General features: G+C 40.4%; 1 protein-coding gene across 1 annotated transcript; it reads left to right on the top strand.

Moving 5' to 3' along the window:
- LOC139191876 (uncharacterized) lies at positions 1–27,631 on the top strand. Its single transcript, XM_070812904.1, has 11 exons — positions 1–285; positions 8,614–8,711; positions 16,535–17,994; positions 18,109–18,400; positions 18,467–18,573; positions 18,664–18,767; positions 18,876–19,001; positions 19,110–19,271; positions 19,353–19,532; positions 19,725–20,003; positions 27,512–27,631. The coding sequence occupies exons 1-11, from the start codon at positions 1–3 to the stop codon at positions 27,629–27,631; spliced, it is 3,213 nt and encodes a 1,070-aa protein (XP_070669005.1).

The raw sequence follows: 27,631 nt of genomic DNA on the forward strand, positions 1-27,631 counted from the left end.
ATGGGAGAGATCGCGGAATTCATGGGGCAAATGCAAGAACAAAGTGAAGTAACTGACTCAACTATTGAAATTATTGAAGCTATCAACTTGGAAAGTGGCATAGAGGTTGGAGATGAACCCAAGATGTCCAAACCAAGCCAAAACATGGATGAACAGTTACTGCTCGAAGAAGAGGAGGATAACAAGGCCACGGCAAAGGAAGAACCACCATTGCTGCAGCCTACCCTAGCCCCAACACCCTTGCCGCAGCCCCATATGCCCTCTATGCAGTCCACTACAACCAAGGTAAGCCCAAATTCAATTCGTCCTGACCCCGTTCCACTAAATGTCTTTATTCCTTGTAGGATCATGCAATCCAAGGAAGAAGAGGGTGAGAAAGGCATCTTTGAAACCTTTCCAAAGAATCAAGAGAAAGAAGTGGATGGGGAATGTCTAGAATGCATCAAAGAGGATGTGCTTGAGACAACCATTCCTAAAGAAGTTGAATTTTATGACATGGGACAAGTCCCAACCATCACATTCAATCTGGCCAAGTCCAATATCCCTGAAACTTTCAAAAATGTGGTGTTTGTCATTGAGTTCTTGTCGGACAAAGCAAGTAAGTCATCTTCTCCAATTTTACATACGTTTTCCACTAACTTGTTGATTTTGATGATTCAGGCACCCATACTAGAATTTACACCATTGCCGGATCACTTCAAGTATCACCTTCCATTCGAAGATCACTTCCATGGAACCTAGGGGAATGTGACGGGAGGTATCGTCCGGCTGCAAGACGTTAAAGAAAGCGCTTTTTGGGAGGCAACCCATGTATTCAAAAAAGGAAGATCTATGAATCGCTCTACAATCAGTTTTGCATTTCTAAAAACCTTCACTTTTCTGCATTTCTATTTTGCCATGATTGTCATTTTTTTTTTGTTGTTTATTTAATTATTTTTGGTTATGACTTTCTATTTTGAAATATTAACAAATATGCAAAGGATTTTTGACATTAAACTTCATGAAATGAACAGGAATCTGGGAAATAAAGAAACATAACATAATACAAGAGGAAGAGCCTTCACAAAGGCTGCTTGGGAGAGGTCGTAGTAGTCGGCGGAGTTGCAGTAGTTGGCGGAGTCTCAATAGTCGGTGGGGCCACGGAAGGAGGAGGTATCGGAGGTTGATCAGTTGGAGCTTCACTACGCGGTGTCGCCCCAGAAGACGAAGGCAGATGCGGTTGGAACAAACCCACAAACCTTCGGTGATCAAGTAAAATCTGACCATCATTTTCCTGCAGCTGGTCAATTTTCCTCTTCATGTTTGTGGCATAACTGTGTGCAAGCTTATGCAATTGTTTATTTTCATGCTTGAGTCCTCTAATCTCCTCTTTGAGACTCTGTATTTCAGCCACCAACGATTCAACATGACGGGTTCGAGCAAATAGGCGTTGGGCCATGTTGGACACAGAACCCGCACACTGCACGCTAAGAGCCAGAGACTCCTTAACCGCCAATTCATCAGACCGTCTAGCGAGCAGTCTGTTATCTCTGGGGGTGACAAGGTTCCGGGCCACCACCGCAGCGGTCATGTCATTTTTCATCACCGAATCCCCAACGGTGAGGGGACCGGTAGGGGATATGAAGGATGGGCGCCATATGTTGTCTGGTGAAGGCGGAGCTGCCTCTTCACCAATGTTCAAGTCAAAACGACGATCGGAATGGCCAGACATTTTCAGAGGTGGTGAAGAAAGAAGAGAGGAGGACTGATCAAGATTAAACAAGTGCAAGAAGGGAGTGTTTACAGGAGGGAGCTCAAGTGTGTTGTGGAACAAAATTAACGCCTCTATAAAAAGAAGAAATCAAATAGGCGCTCCTCAGAGAAGTGTCATCTCGCAAATCGAAGAGTCGGGGCTCCTTTCTCAAAAGTCGGATTCTTTTCTCAAAAGAGGCGTTTCATTTCTCAAAAAATGGGCTTGCTCAGAAACCACGAGCCGAACACCGAATTTCAAAAGATCAAATTGTCCAGACGTGTCGTCACTCGTCACATGCAACTGGCAGCTTTGCGGAAATTACGGGCAGCTTTGTCAGAAAGCGCGTAATTTGTACTATTCATCCATCCACCGGCTGCCGACAATGAGTGAGGGAATAGTTTCGGTTGTGAAGAAAAGTCCTATAAGTATCTACCTTCGCCTTCCACAGCAAAGGCACACCCTCTCAGCACTTCTTCATCTCCGAGAATGTATTTCCAACACACCATCTCAAGTCACTCTGTATTTCTCATTCCCTGGGATACCCCTGCAAACAACCCATCCAGAGCAAAAGTATTTCATATCATAAAGGTTGAAAGCAAGAGTATCTCATATCATGCATTCTCCATGTCCTTTTCCTTGTCTTTGTTCTAACCTGCAGGACATGGAGAAATTGCTCTCGAGTACTCGTCTTCCACTGCTGATGTACTTCCAAAGAAGCTGCCACATCTACCTGAAGAACAGATAAGGCAAGCGAAAATGATACCAGCAGCATGTGGAGACAACGTACAGAAGAAACAAGCAGAGAAGAATGCAGCTCGTACAATCAACCCAGCACAAGGAGTCCGAGCTGAAGAACTAGAGAAGCTGCCACATTTGCTTGGAGAACAAATAAGGAACTGCAACATCACCAAAGAGCAAAGCTTCGCCGTACAATTCCAATCCAGTTCAAGATCAAAGCTGTGGAAAGTCAACAAGATCAACTATCTCCAAAACCAGATTTGCGTTCTTAAACTCTACTCTGTCTGGTTTTTACTTTGCCATATTTGTCATGTTTATTTGTCGTTTATTATTTGCTTGTTTTTTGTGTGAGTATATGCTTGAAACATTGAGGACAATGTTTGATTTAAGTGTGGGGGGGGTAACCATTGTTTTGCATGAAATTCGTAGAAATTTATCACCCATTACTTCTAGTGTTGTTCCTTGTTGTTTTAAGTATTTTTTTAAGCTATTTTGGAGTTTTTCAGTGTGTTTTGACATAAAAAATCCGAAAATTCATAAAAATTTGAAATTTTTTTTTTGAAAATCCAAAAAAAGAGTTGTTTTTGTGCGCTTATTTGTGTCTTAGGGTACCTTCCAACACAATGATGAGGATTCGGTTTGTAATTGCATGACTGTTAAAGAGAGTTATAAACATGGATGAAAGTTTGATTTACTCTTTATTTATGCGTGGTTGTGGTTATAACTTATGAAATCACATGTAATCATAAAAGAAAAAATTAGTTTTTGTAACATGCTTGAAGGAAAGAACTCAAACTAATGCTACAACCTTGTGAGACTTGAGCTTAAACGTTTATTTGGAGAGTTAAAATCTGTGCATTCTTGTTTTCTAAAGTCGTTGCATGATCTCATTATTCTTTGCTTGGCTATTACTTAGAAGGCGTTTCATCATTTAGTTCCAAATGCTAGAACTCATGCCTATTTCATTCAAAGCATGCTATTGATTTGCATAAAACATATTCAAGATGAAGTTGTGTAGTTACCACCACCAAAGCCAAACTGCCATGTATCCCATATCGTTATATGTTTAAGTTAACCCCATTGAGCCTTAATAGCCTACATTCTTTGTTAAACCACATTATCCTTACCTAGCCTAGTTTAGGACCATCCATACCCTTGTTCTTGAAGCATAGTAAAACATGATTCAAATTGAATTTCTTTTGATTAATGTATGGCAGAAAACAAGTGTGGGGGAAGTGTGAGTTATTATGCTTGTTGAAAAGAAAAGAAGAGTTGAAAAAAAAAAAAAAAGTTTTAAAGTGCTGCTTGTTGAAGAAAGGGTCCAAAACATAGAATTCGGCCCTAATTATTGCTTGAATTTTCCCTTCGTGTCTAAAAGCTGATTTCTGCAATCTAAGTGAATTCTCAGTTTCAATTTCATTACTTTACTTGCTATTGCTTTAAGAACGATTGTTATCCTTATCCTTCATTTGTTAGCCATCACCCCAAGCCCCGTTACAACCCTTAGCTTCATCTTGAGTGTCATGCGTTTCAATATGTGGAGTTTGAATTTGGTATGAGCATATGGTGTCACTGGTTCTCGCATCTAAGTAGTAGCATTCCATTCATGAGATCATATCTAAACATGCTTATTAACTCCAGAAATTGCTTTCTTTGTGATACATATATGTGAGCGTTCGTTTTCATATCTACATCAATCTTCTCACATATAACTAGTATAGGGTGTGTAGTTAGAAAATCTGAGTGAAAATTGAGTGCATATCTTGTAAGGAATTGAGTGATTTCTCTAAGGCATGTTACTACATCAAAAACGTTATTTTAATCGATTAATTGTGAACAAGTAAGTGGTGACTATGATTAAGTACGTGCTTAAGTGTGAAGATGACTCAAATCTGTGGGGATAATGATTTTTAACATGTCATGTGCATTGGAAATCCCTGAGGCAAATGTTGGAAGGTTTAGGTTGTGTTTTATTTGTTTTGTTTCGTTTTATTTCTTTGTTTTGCTCGAGGACTAGCAAAAGCTAAGTGTGGGGGAATTTGATAGGAGCATATTTATGCGACTTAGTTGGCTTGTTCTTGTGCATTTATGTCGTGTTTCCTTAGTTATTTTAATGTTTAAAGTCATTTTCGTGTGTTTTCAGACTCTAAGTACAAAGTATGCAAGAAGATGCATTTTGGAGGCCTTTGGAGCATGTTTCGGGCTTGGAATGGATAGCAAATGCATGGGCCAAGTGGATGGACGAATTTGAGAACTAAAGAGGCCAAGAATATGAAGAATTATGGTCCAAAAGATGAAGAAAATAGCCCAAAAATCTGTCACCCCAACTTGCATTCCTTGCCATGCAAACCACATAGAATTCCCTTTGGATTCCATGCCATGCTTGATCACTCTTGTCCCCTACATAATTTCTAATTTCATGCTTCAATTCATTTAATTATTACACTCAATTGCTTGATACCTCTTGTTCCCTTCACTCATTAGATTTTAGACAACATTTACATCCATTACATGCACCAATTGATGCTCCATCATTCACATTTGGAATCCCATGCCTTGTGTACCACATGTTGCTGCACCTTTGACCCATTTATTGACACATTTTCACCTCCATTTCCATCTCTATGCAATGTACACAATCATTCATGCCCCCTAGCTACAAGACCACTCCATTTTACCCTTCACACTTTGCATCATCACTTCATTTTCACCCATGGACCATTGCACACCACACACACAAATTGCCATGCATTTCATCCTTAACCTAACCTGATTTTCTAAGGTTTTTGGGGCCTATAAATACATGTTTACACCCCTTGGCCAAAGGACAATCCCCCATATTCATCATTTTATCACAGAAATTCGTCCATACACACCCTAGGAAGCAAAACACCCCAAAAACACCATTCTAGTGCCTAGAAAACATAACAGCCACTCCACCTTCTTCCACCCTCTTTGCCTAGTTCTCTACCACTCCCCAACCATCAAACACTCTTCCACTCTCACCCTAAACCCTTCCACAAAATTCCCCATCCATTCTACACCATAAATCCAACCAAAAATCTGTCCACAAGCTTCATGCCGCAAGCAAGGGAAATGAGGAATCTTGGATGCACTTGCTACCAAGTTGGAGCATTTTAGGTGTTTTCTTTCCTTTGATTTTAATGTCTAATTTTATGTATCTTTGCTTTGTGAGTATGAGGAACTAAACCCCCCTTAGTTGGGGGGTGATTCGAAACCATGTACATGCTTGCAATATGATTTGATTACATTCAGTTGTTATTTCATAAGTTGCGGATTCAATTCGTTCATCTACTTGATTGATAACTTATTTGTGTATGTTGATTGAGAGTGCACGCTTAGTTTTCATGCATGAATATGATGCTAGATTATGAGGGAGTTTCACCTAATAGTTACAATCTTATAATCACAAGTAGTGAAGGTCGCTTGAAAACGATCGCGTTGAATGAATTCTTGGCACTAGTTTCATGCTTATCATAGTAACGAATGCCTCGTCAACACTTATAGTTCTCATTGTGCTTCATGATTCTTGATTGTATCTTTATTGTGCTCATCACGTAAGGAACCTTTGAGGAATGCTTTGAATTGTTGTATGCGCTTTTCCATCCAATTCATTAACTTAAGGAGAACTTGAAGGTTAATTTAAGCGTATCTAATTAACTTGGGGTGTTGAGTTTCATAATTTATTGAAAGAACAACTGAAAATCATTTTGTTTGCAAGTGTGTCATGTGTGGAGAAGAACCTCCTAACTAGCCTTTTATCCATCATTTTCATCCAAAAACGTTTTACAATCTATTTTGTTTTAAAGTTTCTGTTTTGTTTTCAATTTTCGTCCAAAACAAATCCCCCTTTATTTTGAAGTCTTAGATTAGTTAGAAAGTGTTTTGATTTGTGTTTCTAAGTGTTTTGATTCAAGTTTTCATACAACTTCGTCCAAGTTCTTGTTAGGTTCTCAAAACTGCCCAGAAAGTGGTTTTCAGGCAGTTTTGAGTCATTAGGTTGCTGTTTTGAGTTTTATGTTTGTTTAAGTATTTTAAAGTATAGTTTTGCATTCTTTGAGTCTAGTTTAGTGTTTTAAATTTTGTTTTTATGTTTTTAAGTCAGTTTTCAAGTGTTTAGCAATCCCTCATAATCCCCGGCCTAGAACGATCCCTACTTACATACTTTACTACATTTGATAAAAAGAGGGTTTAATTTTGTGTGTTAACTTATTTTACGCATCAACCGAATGGGTGGTGACAAGGTGGTGCCAATCTTCACCATGCGATCCGGATAATCTTTTGAGATAGAGATCTTCTCAAACTCTTCAGCGGGTTGTGCTTGCTGGGTGAAAGAGTCATCTCAAAGATCGTCGGGTTGACTATTGCCACCGTGAAAATCCAAGTTGGCTTCGTCTGGGCTGGTCTTTATGACTTGGTCATGTATAGAAAAGGTTTCCTTGGGCATAGGCAGGTGCTATTGTTTGACCGAAGTGTTGTAACATGATCGTGCACTAAGTTGATCTCCTCTGATGTAACCATTGCCATAGGGGGTTGGAAATTTCATCAATAATATATGTGTGGATACCATGGCCTTGAGATCATTGATGCATGTGCGTCCGAAGATGACATTGTATGTCGTTGGGCAATCAACCACCAGGAAGTTAGTGGTAATGGTAGCTGTGTAAGGGCCTTTACCAATGGTGAAAGGTAAGTGCATGCTCCCCAAAGGTTGCACGATATCACCGGAGAAGCTTATTAGAGGGGAAATCGAGCGATCGAGCAAGTGTTCAGCTACATTAAGTGCCTTAAAAGCTTCAGCAAACATGATATTGACCGAAGCCCCCGTGTCTACCAGGATTCATCGTACTTCAAAGTTGGCTATGTGAGCTTCCACGATGAGTGGGTCGTTGTGAGGGTAGATGATACCTTTTTCTTCCTCAGGGTAAAACATATTGGATCCCAGTTAGGCTTTTGATGCTTACCTCCCCTGATGTCTTCCACGTGAAACACTTGGTGGCCACACCTTTAAGCACGTTTGTTATTTTTCATGGCCCTGTTGGAAGATTTAGATATGGGTATGCCACCACTTATGGAATATATCACATTCACCTGGCGTTGGTTACGGTTACCCCTTAGAGGGTGAATGAGGAATTGATCAATTTTTCCTTCACGTGCCAAAGCTTCAATATGATCACGAAGGGTGATACACTTTTCGCCGTCATGGCCGTTATGCTCGTGGTAGCAGTAAAACGTGCCCGTGTTCTTCGTGGGCTTGTAATCCGGGTGCCTTGGCTTTAGCTTTGGTATCAGGTGTGCTATGCTGGGGTAAATGGCCACGCATATGGCGTTCAAAGGTGTGTATGCCTCATACCTCGGGGTAGGGGCTGTCCTGACACGTGCTTGACCCACTGTGTTGACTGCCTGGGGTCGGGGATTATCATGGCGATACCCTTGGTTATCGAGGTAGTGTCCCTTACTCTTTTTACTAAAATGAGACTGGTGAGGATGGAAATCTTTCCTTTTACCCTGAGATTGATATGTATGTTGACTTGGCAAAGTATTAAGTAAGGCAGGAGGAGGCACCGCTGCCGTTTGGAAGGTCGAGGTCTTTTCATTTGGTTGGATCTGGCTTCCACCCCTTACTTGCTGATAAGGGGTGGTTGTGGGGGGTTTCCCTTGATATGTCCTTGCCTCAGCGGAGGCATGGTTGTAAGCTTGTGCCATCACCTTAGAGTAAGTCTTCCAAGTGTTGGCATTGATCATGTACTTGAAGAAACAATCACGTAGGCCTGCTGTGAAGGCCTTGAGGGCGGTCTTGTCATTTGCCTTAGTGCAGCGAGAATACTCATAGCTGAAACGACCAGCATACTCTTATAGTGACTAGTTCGGCTTCTAGCGAATAGTGCACAAGTCATCTGCAGAATGCAAGCGATCGGTCTGGAAGATGTGTTAAGAGACAAACAGTTTCCTCAATTCCTCAAATGAGTCTACTGTCTCAGGTGGAAGACGGCAATACCAGTTTATAGCTCCACCAAAGAGGGTGGAGGGGAAGAGAAGACATCGCTATTCGTCGGTGTGCATCTGATATGCCATGGTGGACTTAAAGCGGTTAAGGTGTTCAATTGGGTCCTCCCTTCCAGTATAGAGTTGTAAACCAAGCTTTTGTTTTGTCTTCGCTTGAAGGGGGTGTCGACGATCCTCCTTATGAGAGGGCCAGGCCTGGGTTGGTTCCAGTCAGGTATCTCGGCCTGACGTTCGGCCTTCAACTTGTTTACTTCCTCAATGAGCTGTAGGACAAGAGGATCCTGAGTGGAGTCATGTACCACTAGGATTTTCTTTCGTAAGTCTCCATCGCCTCTTGGAAGTAGGAAAGTTTGAGCAAGGGCGTGTGATTTTTCCTTGGACTCGCCGTACTGACTTCTAGGTTGAGTCTGTCGGAATACCTCAGAGTCCCCTGAACCTTTATGTTCCTCTAGGACATGTCGTTCCTTCCCTAGATTGGTAACTGGCCTGGGTCGTAAGAGGGGACCGAGTCTTTCAGAAACCCTTGGGTCATTGATCTTCGAGCATATGTTGAGATGATTCTCTCGACGTTGCTTTAGGAAGTCTCGGCAGTCACGATAAACGGCTTTCGATCCTTCTAACCCTTCTATAAGGAGGTGTCTTCCTCCACTTCTCCTGCTTCGGGTCGAAGCAGTTGGGTTGAGAGAAGTCTCATATTGATCAATATTTTGATGATTAGCTCGCTCCTCATCAGGGATACCCATGTCGAAAGAAGGTGACCCTCCGTGTTAGGGGGCGCCCAGATGACGGTTGATGTTTACAAGGGCAACGAGCTCGTGTGTTTGAGTACGCCTAGTTTCATGGAGCGTCTCAAAGAGCTTTTGATACTGCTCCTAGAGGACCTCATTCTTCATTGCTATCTTGTTGTTTTGAGCTTCTAGCTCATCAACTTTAGCTTGAAGAGCAACCCTCTTTCCTTACTTTTTTCATTGCTTCGTACTAGGTACAAGAGGGGTTTCATTCTGTGTGCTGTGGCTTCCTTCGCTCCCCATGTTGGAGAGGGATGCCTGGTTAAAAGAGAGTGTACGAATGGTGGAAATCAGCTTGACAAAGCTGAACAAAGTGGGAATAAGTGTCGTTCCCACAGACGGCGCCAAATGTTGATGCACAAAATCAGCGAGGACTTTGGTACAATCGAAAGTGTTAAGTTTGTAACCTTCGCTAGATTGCTCCGGTCACTAGTGTGGATAAGTAAGTAAATGGATAGGGACAGGGAAGCAAACACAAGATGTACGTGGTTCACCCAGATTGGCTACGTCCACGGAGTAGAGGAGTTCTCATTAATTGTGAAGGGTTTACACAAGTACATAGGTTCAAGCTATCCTTTAATGAGTACAAGTGAATGATTTAGTACAAATGATATTAATTGTGAGAGAATGATCTCTATTTATAGAAGAGAGTTTCTAGTTTCATTCTAACATTGACACGTGTCGTGTTGTGATTGGCTTCTGATGTTGACACGTGTCGCGCTATGATTGGCTTTTGATGTCGACACATGTCACACTGTGATTGGCCTCCTGGTTGGAGGAAAACTCTTCTGGGTCCTTGACAGTATAACGTTAACCGGTGCTCAGTAGTTTCGGGATTGGTCAAGTATGGTACAAACAAAAACAAGAGCACATTAAAAATAAAAATGATTTAATCGGACCTATAAATTTCATTCCCCATTCCCACAACAAAGTCGGAAATATCCAAAATGGGTTGTGTTTGATTGACTTGATAAATCGAGCATTGGATCAGATATATACATATATAGGATCAGCCTGGTCAATGAAATTAATGTCGACATTTTTTTCCTTTGAGAGAAGCTTGATAAAGATCCAAAAGATGTTTCAGGATATGACATGTATGCACCCAATGCCCATTGCCACCACACCTATGGCAGACTCATTCATGATATGAGCTTTAGCACTGCAATGATTTACATTTTTAAAGCTCATATTTGGATTATGCTTTGGATCTTGGTTGTAAAATTGAACATCATGGTTCGTACCCTTTCCATTCCATCAACCTTGCTTGTATCCACATCCTCATTTATATTTACTGCCATGAGAAGAGGTGGTGTTCGCCTCAAGGGAAGCAGCATTCACTTCTGGGAATCACACCAATCTACTTGGTTGGGACTGATGATTTTTCATCAGGAGCTCATTGTTCTACTCAACCACAAGAAGTATTGATATTAGCTGGTTGTACTATGTAAAACCACGCTCTCTATATTGTTGCTACATGAACAAACTAGAGGCATGATCAACGACTGACTTAAAATTCTGGATTCGCAGGTGTGTTGAGTCATAATGAGCTTTTGGGAGAATCATCGTTTTCTAGTGCTTATATCTCTCTCGTAATGCATTCTAAAGAGCTAATGGGCCTTCAACCGTCAAATATTCTCTTTTCAGTCCCTCATGGATATGGCGACGAAGAAAGATCATGTCTTTTGCCCGACCTTGGAAAGATGCAATGTCTCCCTCCTTAAATGGTGTCCCCAAGATTTCATGCCTCAAGATAGATCTTGGTACCACAATCCAGGTAAGGTAGGTCTTTCCAGTATGTCAATGGCAACAAATCAAACTCTAAAAAAAGTTTGCCACCTTCTTTTTCTAAAAGAAAAATGAAACAACTTGCAATAATATGGATTCCGGATGAATGTAGTGATAGAACTTCTGGTTCTTACAAGTGTTTCATTTTTTGAACTTCAGGCCAAAATGATAAGCACTCGAAGCTTCAAGCTCGAGATTAACTTAATTTAGACATTCATTAAAAATTGTTAGATAGATAGTAATACTTACTACTCAGGCATTGTCATCAGTATCGAGTATTACTACTAGAAAGAAAGAAAATTAACGAGGAGGGTGATTGTACTCACCACTCTCGTTAGAATAATGTAGTGAGGAATGGGTGATTATACCGCACCATTCAAGTAGCAGTAAAATTAAAGATGCAGGCTTCTATTGCTACACAACAATAGAGCATTCACCATCTAAAATTGCAGAAAAATTAACATAAATAAACACTGGGCTAGTAATTAGGAGCTACACCAGATAAGAAATCGAAAATATAAGTAAATATTAAATTGAGGACTAGGAGAATGCATGGTAGCAGTAGCTCTTCTTTGTGGTGGCGTAGGATCACGAAGAATGTGAGAAAGAGAAGACAGAGGAACAATAATATTCTTAAGGTAAACATTTTTTGGCAAAGAAAATGAAAACTGATTAAGGTTAGAGAGCCATGCTAATAATGTATTATAAATAGGCAAAAGTGAGAGAAAAAACCATTGATAGAGATCAAATTGGAGCAGGAGCAATGTATCACACTGACACTGTATGCAAGTAAATATGGAAGGAAGATTGGTATTCACTTTCTACTTTTGATTTTTCTTGTTGTACTGAGGATACAACCTTTATATATAAAGGCCTTCATCCGACACCTTTTTAACTTTATGAAGAAAAATTCACATACCAAGATAGTGAAACCCAAACTTATATTATTTAAGCTAACAATCTTAACTTTCATTCTTTCATCTTCCACATACTTTTATGTGGACAGTCACAGTCATTGTACAACACTTTCAAAATAATCATTTTCTAAAATAGCATCCCATAAATGATATTTATAGTGAGATCAATATGTTATCGAAATATTAATATATAGTAGATTAAATTCTATTCGACCAAAAAAAAAAGTAGATTAAATTCTAGATTGCAGCATAGTTATGTGGCTACCAAACCAAAACTCAGAAACAATAACAAATTAATTTGAATCTTATGAAACTGTTTGAGTAAACTCTTCTTGCATAACATCTTATTTTAACAAATCATAATAAAAATAAAATCAACTTCGTTGTAACTAAAACCATCTTTTTTTAGTTATCCATTTTTATAAGCAAATAAAATGAAACATGTATGCCGTCTAGATTACCAAACAAGAAACATCCACGGATCCCTAAACGCCATCGGAACCGACGTGTCCGAAGCACATACACATAGGCCCTGGCTTCTATGCGTTCCATTCTCTAGGGACAATAGCCATGCACGCTGTTGTGTTCCAACCCAGACACCACGGACTTGGATTGTCTGCCCTTCAATTTCTGTGCTTTTTTCGTGCCCTTCTGTTTTTGTGGTCACGGTTAAATCACGTCAACATTTTATATTACTATTTTTTTTTGTTTTATTATTTTTATAAAAAAATAATATAAAATATTAACATGGCTTAACCGTGACCACACAAAACAGGAGGGCACGGAAAGGGCACCTAAACGAGGGCAGACAATCCAAGTCCAGACACCACTCGTGTGCCCAAGCATCCCTGATGCTACTTCCGTCAGCCTAATTGGCTGGGTTTTCTATCAGACACAGACAGGTATCAGATGTCGCCACTTGGAAACCAGGCAGAGCTTGTGCCTTGATACGTGGGGACACATCAAGAGCCACATGTTAAGCTGCAAAGCCATTCACGATGGTGGTCGGCGGAATCCAGAATAAAAGAGTACACGAGAATCACTCACATAGGTCACATATATATACTAACCTACTATCCATAATATATATATATATAGTCACATTCACGCACTTATATAGTTTATGTTTTGAATTATTAGTCCATATTTGTTGTATGAACTCATATACTTATTAGGGAGAGAAATTAATAAATGTTGTTCGAGTTCACGAGATGAATATTTGTTTGGCTCGAAGCTATTCGCGGGAATATGAAATGAATTGAGTTAAAATCTGAACTGAATCAACTATAGTTGTTGATGAAACATTTTGATTCCTTATACTTTATAGCACATGGCTTGTAAATGCTTGAGGTCAACAGAACATGCAATATGCCTTGTCTACCTCGACTACTGTTTTCACGAACAAAAAAGAGAGAGAGAAAAAAAAAAAAAAAAAAAGAAGCTTGACTAATGTTTTTATTTATTTAATGTTTGTAAGCATTAATGCGCATATATAGTCAAAATATGAGTATCCACGGTGAAGGAGTATCTTATAGGAAGAGGAAATGAAAAAAGGAAACAGATCGATTGTATGGGTTCCTAACTCTTCCACATTCAGACCAACATCAGTCATAAAAAAAAAAAAAAAAGAAGAGATTTTCAATGTGTTAAAAACACAACTTAGAACAACAATTGTCATAATACTAGTTGGATATTGAAAAAAATAAATTCATTAACTGGTAGTCTTGTATTATAATTTTTGTGTCATAAAGATGGCTTACTTTCTGCGCATGCAAATGATCGATCCTCGGTGTTGGCCCGCAGTTTTACTCGAGTCCCTTGACTATATGTGACCCACTTGTAAGCGAGGTTATCCATAGCAGAGTTAGGTTATCCATAGCAAAATTGTATTAGGTTTCTACCTTAGGTAAACTTTATTTCTATTACTGAAATTGTTGCATATGATTTCTGTAAGTTTCTAGTGAGTCCACTTATATTATTACAAGTATTACCTCATATATATTATAACATGTGAATTAATAATATTATACAGTAGTGATCATGGCACGAATACATTTTGCCTATTCTCTAAAAAGAAAAATGTTTTTGTGTAATCTTAACAACAAACGGTGTCACAAATCTCCACAAGTTAGGACACCTCTACATACATGGTTTAGGTTGTCTTGCGTATTGGTTTTAAATTTTATAACTATGATTATTTGAGACTGGGAATTTAAGTTATGAAACACAATGAGCTAATAATAATTACGTAACGAAGAGCGATTGAAAAAAATTAATTTATTATTAACTAGTAGCTCCCCGCACCCGTACACACACGTCTTTACTATTAGAAAGAAAGGACCCTACTTTGGAGTAGACTTGGCAATTTCTGTCACAGCCCGTCTCGAGATTTTCATATCGGGAGCGTGAAATGATGAAAGTACCCTTAGCGGGTACTAAGGTATGTGTGTGAGACATACATTTTTGGTCTAAATACATACATTCCTAAGTTTTTGGAAATGAACTAAGTTTGATTTATTAAAGTGATATGTATGTTTGTGTGGCTAGGGATGTGAGTTGGACTTGTTATTTTTGGATGGATCACACCCACACACACGGGACACTTCTCATTCCTTCCCCCGTGTCTTCTCACTCTTCCCTCACGACTCTCTCTCACTCTCTCACCCTCGAACTGTACGGACAAGACCAAAACCCTTCAAAACTTCGTGGATCGAAGTGGAGATTAGCACCATCGTGTTCGTGAGTGTCCTACGAACTCAAAGATACCATTTTCAGGTCAGAAATCCTTCGTTTTCACGTTGAAAACTCGAGGACCGAATGTCGCACTATTCATGAACTTTGTGTTGGTTGATTTTTAGGACAATCCAACCTCACAGTGAGCTTTGTGAGGTTCTAAGGAAGCTCGGGGACGTTCGTTTGGAAGTTTTGGACGTTGAGAAAACGGTTTAGGGCTTCATTTTGATATAAAATTCGAAGAAAACGGTTGAGAAACGAAGGAGAACAAGCAATTACAAAATTCGTCGGAATTCGGCCATCGGAAAAACCAGTCCGGCGACTGGCTGAGGAAGAAGACGCTCGTGGGGGCGCGTAGGTCCGTGCCACCCACGGCACGTGGGGTCGCGTGACAAGCCCAAAATTTTTTCTAAAAATTTCTCGACGTCTGTGACATCGAATAGGTCGATGTGGTATATTCATATACCCAAATTGAGCACCGTATGAGAAGTTATTTCGAATTGTTGGTTATATGTTTTAATTAATGTTTTTATAGTTGTTTCGCATATAGGTGACACCTATCCCGAGGATGAGCGCATCCAGGGACGTCACGGGGGTTACGACCCATCGACTTACCAGTGAATGGGCAGTTTTGTTTTCGTATTACCTATATACTACTGTTTTTGCCAGAAAATGCATTTATATGAAAATATGTTTTAAAATGCCATGCATGCAATCGATGAGATATTTGAATTGATAATTGATGCATATATATATGAATTGACGCGGTGGACGCACAGGTGAGTTTTTACATTATTCATACGATTTATTTTTATGTGAATTGCATTGGAAGCTCATAACCTGCACCCTAGGTGTTAGTGCTTATATTATTCACCACACCGCACGCTCGCCTTGGATCCAAGTAGGTGAATGTCGCACAGACCATGTGAGGGTTCCGACATGCTAGTCGTATAGATCACTAGGTGTGATTCCGACTAGTGGGTGACCTTAGTTATGCGCGCCGATGATTGATGAGAGAAGCACTAGAGCGTATTCTTACACCTTTCATCGTACAGACTACCTTACGTAGTTCCGAGTGACGTGCAGAGTAGGGCCGTATAGGTCACTGTGGTGACTCTGGCTGAGTGGGATATTGAGCTATAGAATCAGCCGTACAGGACCACTGTAGGGTCTCCGGTTGATTTATTATTTCACCTGATTTATATTGATGCATTCATACTATATTTTGGCATGGCATGGCATATTCTTTCTGAAAAGCGTTGAAGGATTGGGATTTGAGCTTTTGGTGATATATCTATATGTTTATATACTATATTTCTGGGAAAGCATACAGGTTTTACGGTGAGGGGTTAGAAATGTTTTAAATGAAATGTTTTGGAAAATCTTTGGTTTTACTGACCCACTCATCTTTGTTTTGCGCCCCTCCAGGTTCTAGTTAGCAGTTGGTGGCTCACAAGGTCTTTTTCGGCGTTCTGACAGACGTTCTGCATGTAGGACTCACCTGCGGGTGTTGCACTTTTAATTATAGTCCTACTTGACTGCACTTGATACCTATGCTCTGAATTCGTGTGTTTTACTTTATAACTCACTCTTTTATGCTAGAAGGTTATTACTGCTAGTGGTCGTTTTAAATTCCTTCATATTTCTATTATATCTTGCTTCCGTTTCGCACTTTTGGGCTACGTCACGCTCACGTGACGGCCAGCACGCCTTGATTCTAGGATCGGGGTGTGTCAGTTTGGTATCAGAGCCTAGGTTGCAGTCCTGTATAATTGTTAATGCTCTAATGATCTTTTGATGTTTTCTGTCAGATTTATGCCGCCTCGTAGGGAACGTAGGGAATCCCGCCGTACTTCTGAACCTAATTTCCCTGATATTACTCAGTTAGGGGAAGCAATGGCCCAGGCTTTTCAGAATGCAATTCGTCCTCCTCCCTCTCCTCAGAGGACACCCCTGGAGACTATGTACAATTTGAAATTGGATTGTTTTATGGGTAATGAGGGTCACGAGGGGGCAGAGAAATGGCTAGACCATATTGAGAAGACGTTTCAGGTGATGCAAAGTCAGGGGAACTTTCCTGCTAATAGGTGGGTTGAGACCACTACCTGGTTTTTAGGTCGAGAGCCAGCAGGTTGGTGGAGGAATCAAACTCAGTTTATGTCCCCAGAAATGGCAGCTGATTGGGAAGTATTTAAAGAGAATTTCAAGAAAAGATTTGTCCCTCCAGAGTACATTGATCGCAAGAAGCAGGAGTTTACTCGATTGAAGCAGAGGAATATGTCAGCGCATGAGTACTACATAAAGTTTACTGATTTGTCTCGTTATGACCCTGAGACAGCTGGTAATCAGGTAGAGATGCTTCGACGTTTCAAGTTGGGAACTAAGAGAAAATGGCGGACTTTTGCCAGTGCACTTCTCTGCGTCGATTATCATGAGTTTTTCGAGATTTTGGTTAGGATGGAGGACTCCGACAATCTTCCTAGTGACAGTGAGGATGACGAGGGCAAGGATGATGGTCAGAAGAAAGATGATAAAGGTAAGGGTATCTCCATTCCGGGACCTCGTAAGACGCAGAATTTTAAGAAGAGTGGAGCGAGTTCGAGTTCTTCTAGTGGAGGATATAGTATTACTGGCCCAAGGAGATGTGGTGGAAGATTTTCTGGTGGACCCAGATTTCAGACGCAAAGGGATTTCGATGGTGCTGGTGGTTCTGGTGCTCCGTGGTGCCGCCGTTGTAATTTTCGTCATCATGGTGAGTGCAGGAGAGGTGGTGGTGCTTGTTATACTTGTGGACAAATGAGACATCGGGCTTCTCAGTGTCCCCAGGGTCAGCAAAGACCTCAGCAGACCACTATGCCACCTCCAGCGCCGATTCAGCAGATCTTTGGACCAGGCAGTTATGGCCAGTCGGGTCGTGGTGGTGCTTACCACTGCCAGGGTGATGCTGCTCCTTATGCTTCCGGACCGAATCAGTATTCCCAGGACCCTTATTTTATGAGTGGGTATTCCCAAGACCTTGGGGGTTATTCTTCTTATTCTTCCATGCCAGCTGGTGGATCTCAATGGCATCAAGGAGGTCAGCCCCGTCAAAGGGAAGTTGCTGCTGGTGGTGCAGAATCATCTAGGCAGTCCAATCAGTCAGGCCAGGGACGTACTTCTCAGGGGCGAGGTAATCAAGGCAACAGAGGTCGTGGTGGACGACAGCAAGTTCAGGGGCGTGTTAATCACATCTCACTGCAAGATGCTCAGAACCATCCAGATTTGATCATGGGTACGTTGAATGTTCTTGGTCATTTTGCTAGAGTTTTGATTGATTGTGGTGCTATGCATTCTGTGATTTCTCATACGTTTGCTTAAATGACTCAACCTCACCCTTCACCTCTAGGATTTGATTTAGAGTTTGCCATGCCTAGAGGAGATAAGTGTTATGTTGATAGTGTGTATCTTGGGTGTCCAGTGTTGGTAGAGGGCGTAGTTATGCCAGCTGATCTTATTCCGTTAGATATTGTGGATTTTGATGTGATTCTCGGAGCAGATTGGTTGCATTATAATCGTGCCCATATTGATTGTTATGGGAAATCAGTTACTTTTTATCGCCCTGGACTACCTGAGGTTACTTTTGTGGGTGAAAGAAGTGGGGTGAGACATGGCGTTATTTCTGCCATAACAGCAAGGAAGTTATTATCGAAGGGTTGCTAAGGATATTTAGCACATGTGGTGTTAAACGATGTTGTTCCTAGCAGTGTGGAAGAAGTTGGTGTGGTCAGGCATTATCCTGATGTATTTCCTGATGATTTGCCGGGATTGCCGCCAGACAGAGATGTGGAATTCTCTATCGATTTGCTTCCAGGTACAGATCCTATATCTTTAACTCCATATAGAATGGCTCCAGCTGAGTTGAGAGAATTGAAAATTCAGTTACAAGAATTACTTGATAAAGGTTTCATTCAACCTAGTTCGTCACCTTGGGGAGCTCTAGTATTATTTGTGAGAAAGAAAGATGGAACTCTGAGATTATGCATCGATTATAGGCAATTGAACCAGGTAACGATTAAAAACAGTTATCCATTGCTTTGCATCGATGATTTGTTTGATCAGCTGAAAGGTGCGTGTGTATTCTCTAAGATTGATTTGAGATCTGGTTATTATCAGTTGAAGATTAAAGATGAAGATGTACCTAAGACGGCTTTCAGAACCCGTTACGAACATTATGAATTTCTGGTTATGCCATTTGGGTTGACTAATGCGCCTGCAGCTTTCATGAGGCTAATGAACGAGGTATTCCAGCAATAGCTTGATAAATTTGTCATTTTTTTTATTGATGATATTCTGGTATACTCTAAGTCTAAGGCAGATCATATTCGACATCTTAACTTGGTATTAAAGAAATTGAGGGAACATCAGTTGTATGCCAAGTTCAGTAAATGTCATTTTTGGTTGACTGAAGTGGCATTTTTTGTGCATGTTGTATCGGCACAAGGAATTCAAGTAGATGCTCAAAAGAGAGCAGCAGTGGAGAATTGGGAACAACCTCGAACCGTCACTGAGGTACGAAGTTTTCTTGGTTTGGCAGGTTATTATCGACAGTTTGTTCAGGATTTTTCTATGATTGCTTTGCCGTTAACGAAGTTGACCAGGAAGAATGTTAAATTCGAGTGGGATGAGAATTGTGAGCGGAGTTTCCAGCAATTGAAATATTGCCTCACTCATGCTCCAATATTGGTGCTTCCTGATGATAGCGGTAATTTTGAGATTTACAGTGATGCTTCCTTGAATGGTTTGGGACGTGTTTTGATAAAGCATAATAGAGTGATTGCCTATGCTTCTCGACAGTTGAAGAATCATGAAAGGAATTATCCTACTCACGATCTTGAATTGGCAGCCATTGTCTTTGCCTTGAAGATTTGGAGGCATTATTTATATGGTGAGAAGTGTAAGATCTTCACTGATCACAAGAGTCTCCAGTATCTATTTACTCAACATGATCTTAATCTTCATCAGCGAAGGTGGATGGAATTGCTAAGTGATTATGATTGCACTATTGAGTATCATCCTGGTCGTGCTAATGTGGTAGCTGATGCACTGAGTAGGAAACCTCAAGGTCGACTCAATGCTTTATATGCCTGTCGTGTTCCCCTTCTTGCAGAACTGAGGGCAAGTGGAGTAAAGTTGGAGTTGGAAGATCGAAGCGAAGCTTTTCTTGCTAGTTTTCAAGTCAGGCCAGTTTTGGTTGATCGTATACTCGAAGCTCAGATGGTGGATGAAGAAATTCAAGAAATGGTTCAATTAAGAAATGAAGGAAAAAAGAAAGACCTCAGGATTCGAGAATCAGATGGCATGCTTATGCAGGAAAACAGAATGTATGTACCGAATAATGAGGAATTAAAAAAGGAAATTTTGGATGAAGCGCATTGTTCAGCTTATGCGATGCACCCAGGAGGAACTAAGATGTATCATACCATTCGACCATTTTACTATTGGCCGGGTATGAAAAGGGAAATTGCAGAATATGTAAGTAGATGTATTATTTGCCAGCAAGTCAAAGCAGAAAGGAAGAAGCCTTTTGGACGAATGCAGCCACTTCCCGTTCCCTAGTGGAAATGGGAAAATATAACTATGGATTTCGTGTATAAGCTTCCTCATACACGAAATGGATTCGATGGTGTTTGGGTGATTGTGGATCGACTTACCAAGTCAGCGCACTTCATTCCAGTGAGGGAAAAGTATCCTCTGAATAAATTGGCTAAGTTGTTCATCACGAAGATTGTGAAGTATCATGGAGTTCCAGTGAATATTATTTCTGATCGAGACCCAAGTTTTACTTCTAAATTTTAGGTAGCTTTTCAGGAAGCTCTTGGTACGAAATTGCTTTACAGCACTGCTTATCATCCTCAAACTGATGGGCAATCAGAGAGGACTATTCAGACGTTGGAGGATATGTTGAGATCTTCAGTGTTACAGTTTGGTGATTCCTGGCATGATCGCCTGGACTTGATGGAATTTGCCTACAATAATAGTTTTCAGTCGAGCATTGGTATGTCACCATTTGAGGCACTTTATGGTAGGGCGTGTCGTACGCCATTGTGTTGGTCAGAGGTTGGTGAAAGAGTATTGGAAGGCCCGAAGATTGTGGATGAGACTACTCAAAATATTCAGGTGATTAAGTCTAACTTGAAAGCAGCCCAGGATCGACAGAAGAGTTTAGCAGATAGACATGCTACTGATCGAGTGTATGATGTGGGTGATTGGGTGTTTTTGAAATTGTCACCTTGGAGAGGTGTGGTACGATTTGGAAAGAGAGGAAAGTTAAGTCCTAGGTACATAGGGCCTTATGAGATCACTGAGAGGATTGGTGAAGTTGCTTACAGATTGGAGTTGCCTCCGGAGTTATCTAAGGTTCATAATATGTTCCATGTCTCTATGCTTCGACATTACATTTCTGATACTTCACATGTGATCCCTCCTTAACCGCTAGAGATCAATCCGGATTTGACGTATGATGAGGAACCAATGACTATCTTGGATTGGAAAGATAAGGTTAAGTTTGATTTATTAAAGTGATATGTATGTTTGTGTGGCTAGGGATGTGAGTTGGACTTGTTATTTTTGGATGGATCACACCCACACACACATGACACTTCTCATTCCTTCCCCCGTGTCTTCTCTCTCTTCCCTCACGACTCTCTCTCACTCTCTCACCCTCAAACTGTACGAACAAGACCAAAACCCTTCAAAACTTCATGGATCGAAGTGGAGATTAGCACCATCGTGTTCGTGAGTGTCCTACGAACTCAAAGATACCATTTTCAGGTAAGAAGTCCTTCGTTTTCACGTTGAAAACTCGAGGACCGAATGTCGCACTATTCATGAACTTTGTGTTGGTTGATTTTTAGGACAATCCAACCTCACAGTGAGCTTTGTGAGGTTCTAAGGAAGCTCGGGGACGTTCGTTTGGAAGTTTTAGACGTCGGGATCACCACGTTCAAAGTTGGCCGGTTTTCGTGGGATTTCTCTGATGAGATTTCGTGATTTTTAGAGCCTTAAAGTAGTATAGCATGAAACTACATGTTTAGGGCTTCATTTTGATATAAAATTCGAAGAAAACGGTTGAGAAACGAAGGAGAACAAGCAATTACAAAATTCGCCGGAATCCGGCCACCGGAAAAACCAGTCCGGCGACTGGCTGAGGAAGAAGATGCATGTGGGGGCGCGTAGGTCCGTGCCACCCACGGCGCGTGGGGGCACGTGACAAGCCCAAAAATTTCTCGACGTCCGTGACGTCGAGTAAGTCAATGTGGTATATTCATATACCCAAATTGAGCACCGTATGAGAAGTTATTTCGAATTGTTGGTTATATGTTTTAATTAATGTTTTTATAGTTGTTTCGCATATAGGTGACACCTATCCCGAGGACGAGCGCATCCAGGGACGTCATCGGGGTTATGACCCATCGACTTACCAGTGAGTGGGCAGTTTTGTTTTCGTATTACCTATATACTACTGTTTTTGCCAGAAAATGCATTTATATGAAAATATGTTTTAAAATGCCATGCATGCAATCGATGAGATATTTGAATTGATAATTGATGCATATATATATGAATTGATGCGGTGGACGCACAGGTGAGTTTTTACATTATTCATACGATTTATTTTTATGTGAATTGCATTGGAAGCTCATAACCTGCACCCTAGGTGTTAGTGCTTATATTATTCACCACACCGCACGCTCGCCTTGGATCCAAGTAGGTGAATGTCGCATAGACCATGTGAAGGTTTCGACATGCCAGTCGTATAGATCACTAGGTGTGATTCCGACTAGTGGGTGACCTTAGTTATGCGCGCCGATGATTGATGAGAGAAGCACTAGAGCGTATTCTTACACCTTTCATCGTACAGACTACCTTACGTAGTTCCGAGTGACGTGCAGAGTAGGGCCGTATAGGTCACTGTGGTGACTCCGACTGAGTGGGATATTGAGCTATAGAATCAGCCATACAGGACCATTGTAGGGTCTCCGGTTGATTTATTATTTCACCTGATTTATATTGATGCATTCATACTATATTTTGGCATGGCATGGCATATTCTTTCTGAAAAGCGTTGAAGGATTGGGATTTGAGCTTTTGGTGATATATCTATATGTTTAGATACTATATTTCTGGGAAAGTATACAGGTTTTACGGTGAGGGGTTAGAAATGTTTTAAATGAAATGTTTTGGAAAATCTTTGGTTTTACTGACCCACTCATCTTTGTTTTGCGCCCCTCCAGGTTCTAGTTAGCAGTTGGTGGCTCACGAGGTCTTTTTCGGCGTTCTGACAGACGTTCTGCATGTAGGACTCACCTGCGGGTGTTGCACTTTTAATTATAGTCCTACTTGACTGCACTTGATACCTACTTTCTGAATTCGTGTGTTTTACTTTATAACTCACTCTTTTATGCTAGTAGGTTATTACTGCTAGTGGTCGTTTTAAATTCCTTCATATTTCTATTATATCTTGCTTCCGTGTCGCACTTTTGGGCTACGTCACGCTCACATGACGGCCAGCACGCCTTGATTCTAGGATCGGGGTGTGTCAATTTCTTACACGACACGTTAACATAACATGTAAACGACATGAAAATAATGGGTTTCAGGTCAACACGATAACTAATCAGGTCGTTATCGGGTCACACGATAAGAACCCAATAATAACGGGTCCTGAACAGGTTTACACGATAATGACACGCGGGTAACCTATTTCGACACGATAAGAAAAAAGTTATTTTGATGATTTTAATTTTTTAAACTATTAAAACAATTACTATAAACTACAATAGATTTACTGGATATGTGTATATTGTTTATTAATTATAATTGTATTATTATTCTATATAATTTTTAAAATTTTAAAATTATTTATTTATTTTATAGTATACTATAGGAAAAAAGTGAGATTAAAAAAATTAAAAAACACATTAAAAATAAAAATATCAAGTAATTTAAAATACCAAACACATTAAAAAATGATAATAATTAATTTACAAGTGCGAAAAATGTGAAAAAAAATATGCAAACGCTTGTAATTGCATCCTCTACGCTTTGAGGATGGGTATATCATCGTTTGAATTTTTAAAACCTTACAAACCCTCATGAATAGTATTTTAAGGGAGTTCAAAATAAATAAAATTCATAATCATTAATATAAGTCTGAAAAATGTGAAAGCAAATATAAACGCTCGTAATTGCATTATGTACACTTAAACGATGGTTACATGGTTGTTTAGATTTTTAAAATCCTCCAAATCTCATGAATAGTGTTTTTTATTTGATTGCAAAATTAATAATTATTATTGTAGAAGTGTGAAAAATGTAAAAAAAATATATAACCACTCATAATGACAAGCTTTACAACTTTCGTGAAGGGGTCAACTCCGAAATCTGACACCATAATCCGTAAACCTTAGATTTAAATTTAACCGTCCATTGTTGTTTACGCTTTATTCTACTCATCGAATTTCATTTTTTAGATTTTCTTTTTTATAAAGTGATCTTTAAGTTGATGTAGAAAAATGAATGGTTCAAATCGTTGATATGACATTCCGATATTTATGGTTAACTAAAATATGAGTTGATGTTATATAATTTCTAGAGACTTTATAAACTTCGAGCTATATTTTCACTAATTGTAAAACTCTGAAAGTAATATCAATGATCCGAACCGTTCATCTTCTTGCATCTTCGAAGAGATCATGTTTTCTAAAAAGAAAATCCAAAAAAAACAAAATTTGGTGAGAAGAATGGAGCATAAATGTAAACGACAATCAATGGTTAAATTTAGATCTATAGTTTATGTGATTATAGTGACTTATTTCGAAGTTGAGTCTTTCATGAAAATTGTAAAGCTTGTCATTACGAGCATTTGTATATTTTTTTTATATGTTTCAGATTTCTACATTAATTAAAAAACCTTACTTAAACAATAGCCATAGATTTAATCTCATTTATGTGAGATTAAATCTTTACCATTGGATTCTATTTCACTTATATTATTATATTTGTTTGGACAAAAATACCCCTCCCCTTTTCAATATTTTCACCATCTAATCCCAAAAAAACCTAATCTTTAATAATCACATCACATTTGACAGCCATACTCCACAGCCGCAATCATAGTGGTAGAGGGACGGAATCTCAACGTCTTTGCGTCTCCACATCTTCCTCGTTTTACCCCTCCCATCTGCTTCATCTTACTCGCTTCACCTATCCCACTAAGCTCGTCTCGAGTTTTTCGCCGTTCGGAGAAAACCCAAATACCACAGCCCAATTGAAAATTGGCCGGCGAGATCAATAGAGAAGCAGAGAGGGTCGGTCGTCCTCAACGTTGAAGATCAGCAGTAGCAGCAGAAGCAGCAATGGCTTTGCTCTCAACGTTGAAAGCATAGTTTTTGCTTTTACGCACAAGTGTTCAATCGTATTTTGATAGATTATGTTCGGACCCTAGATATCTAGGCTGATTACTGTAGTCAAATGTTTTTGAAATGCAGAGCTCAAAGGCGGTGAAAAGAAACGAAGAAGAAACTATCTAAGTTTTCCTATAAATTTCCAAATCATATTACTGTGGATGCAAATTTCTTCCTCCTCGATCTTGGACGATTTTGCACCTACAAAACAATTAACACCTTAGGTTAAGGCCAAGAGCCTCACGCGCCCACAATGAATGGGGGGGGCTTTGGCCGAAGAACCACCGATGCCAAAGTTAGAATTTAGAGAGAAAGAGTGTTTAGAGAATTTTGAGATTTTTGCCAAAGTGTTGGAATTAACTTTTTGGTGAGAATGGGAGTATATTTATAGGGATAGGAGGTGGCTAGGGTTTTTAGGTTTAATTTAGGTTTAATTAGCCAATTTATTATGATAAATTTGCTAATTAAACATAAAGGGAATAAATGGATGGTTATAGAATCAATTAGCTAGCTTAATTGGGGTAGTAAAGTGGGAAAAGATAGGGAAGGTAGAAAGCTTAAGGGGATGGCCGGCCATGTGATGTTTTAGGGTTGAATTGGTTGTATTTTGTGGTTATTTGGATATAATGGATGGTTTAATTGAGAATTAATGGGTTAATTAGGCAATAAACCCATTAATTAGCCAATTAACATAATTTAAAAGGAATGTGTTTGGGAATTACCTTGTAGAAAGGATTTGATGAGATGGACTTTGAATTGTTACCTATTTTGGGCACTTCTGTCTTGGTTGAAAGAGGGTTGCCCGCTGCTTGCGCGTAGGAACCTCGTTGTACTGCAAGGGTATTTTTTTCCTTTTTGTCCAAAAAACCCACGTGTCGCCTTGTGAATATTTTTGGCTCCACAAATGCCCCCACACCTGTTGGGCTGCTCGCAGAAAAGGGCGGCAGGTGTAGAGATTTTCTTGCTTTAAGAAACTTAGGACTGCTTCCTATTTTGATGTAGATTCTCTCTTTAATAGGAAATTAGATCCTTCTAGGAAAGGGAAATAAATTTCTCTCAAAGCCTATTTAAGTCCACCTTAAGTGGGTTATTAAATCAACTTTGGAGAGCGATTTATTCTACCCTACAAGAGAGAGATAGCTTAGAGGATATTTGTTCCCCCTCCTCTAGCAATCTTCTACATCTTGCCCGTGCAAAGGACCGTCTTTTGTTGCTTTCTTCGTCTTCTTCGTGCCGCACCAATGTAAGAAAAATTTAATTTTTCTTGCCTTATTCTTGGATAATGCTATTGCGGGGTAGCCGTTGGGGTGGTGCGGCACGTCGGCTGGCAGGGGCCAGGAGCTGGCTCGGCATGAGCTGAGGAGATGTCGTGGCAGGGACCACTGCTTGGGCAGCTTGGCTTGGCTTGAGCCAAGGGCAGCTTGTGCAGCTGGGGTCGAGGATTGTGGCGCTAGGGCACAGTGTTAGGCGAGCCGTATGGCTCATGTCCTTTGGGCTCTTGGACCTGACTCGGGCCAGGCTGGCGATTGAGAGAAATAAGGAGATTGCGGGTCTCATGGGCTGCTGGAATGTTGGGCATGCAGGCCTTCTGCCTGCTGGAATGCTGGGTTGAGCTCCCATGCTGAGTACCATGAATATCGTTGGCTGCTTAGTCTTCTTTGCTGAAAAAAATGTGGGCTGCTCCAGAAAGATGAGGTAAAGAGGATCAAGGCAGATGCATTGGCTCGTCTGATCGTTGTCGTGGAGCTTACTATGAATGAAGATGGAAAGAAGAGATCTTCCCCGCCTGCTCATGAGATGCCTAGTTAAGAAAAAACTGAAGACTTCTTCTGCTGCTCATGAGGGTCCGCTTGCTACCGAGAGGTATGTGATTGACATGACTTCTTCTAATGGGAAGAAAAATAAGGCTGCTAGATCTGAGCATGTGGCGTCTTCCATGTTGAGAATGGCTAGTACAATTGTGGATAAGATTGCTCAGCGTAAAGGTTTTATCATGCCCCTAGTGCCGAAGTCTGTACCAGGACGTTCTTTGGGAGCCAAGTCCGGTTCACCTTTGTAGAGACTTGCTATTATGAAGAGTGGTAAGGTGGACTCTGCTGCTAAAGTGGCGCCAAAGCCTGCTCCCTTTTCTGCTGAGATTGATTCGCCTCAGATTCAAGATCTTAAGCTTGCAATTTCTGAGCTTCGTTTCGCTGCTTATGCTAAGAAGGGAGTGGATGAGCTGCAGCGCGTCTGTGTTAGTCTGCTTAAGAAGAATGAGCAGCTGAAGGGTGAGAATGATGGGCTTGAGGTTTTAAGACCTTATCTATTTCTCCGAAAGACTTGCTTGCTTTTACTTTTAAGGCTTCCATTGGTGAAGTAGTTGGAGAAGTTAGTGCCCAGACTGGGGCAGCCGGGGGTGAAGCGCTGGATGATGCCGTTGCTAAGAGTGTTACGGCTGTTGAAGGTGTGGCGACCGAGTAG

This window comes from Malus domestica, chromosome 15 (assembly GCF_042453785.1).
Source record: "Malus domestica chromosome 15, GDT2T_hap1".
Lineage (NCBI taxonomy): Eukaryota > Viridiplantae > Streptophyta > Magnoliopsida > Rosales > Rosaceae > Malus > Malus domestica.

Bases quoted from the DNA above. Each gene is read 5' to 3' on its own strand.
- LOC139191876 (XM_070812904.1), top strand. From the start codon at position 1: ATGGGAGAGATCGCGGAATTCATGGGGCAAATGCAAGAACAAAGTGAA. The intron at 8,712-16,534 runs GTATCTCGGCCT...GTTTTCTGTCAG, and splicing joins CCTGGGTTGGTTCCAGTCAG to ATTTATGCCGCCTCGTAGGG. The intron at 18,401-18,466 runs GTTATTATCGAA...TGTTCCTAGCAG, and splicing joins TCTGCCATAACAGCAAGGAA to TGTGGAAGAAGTTGGTGTGG.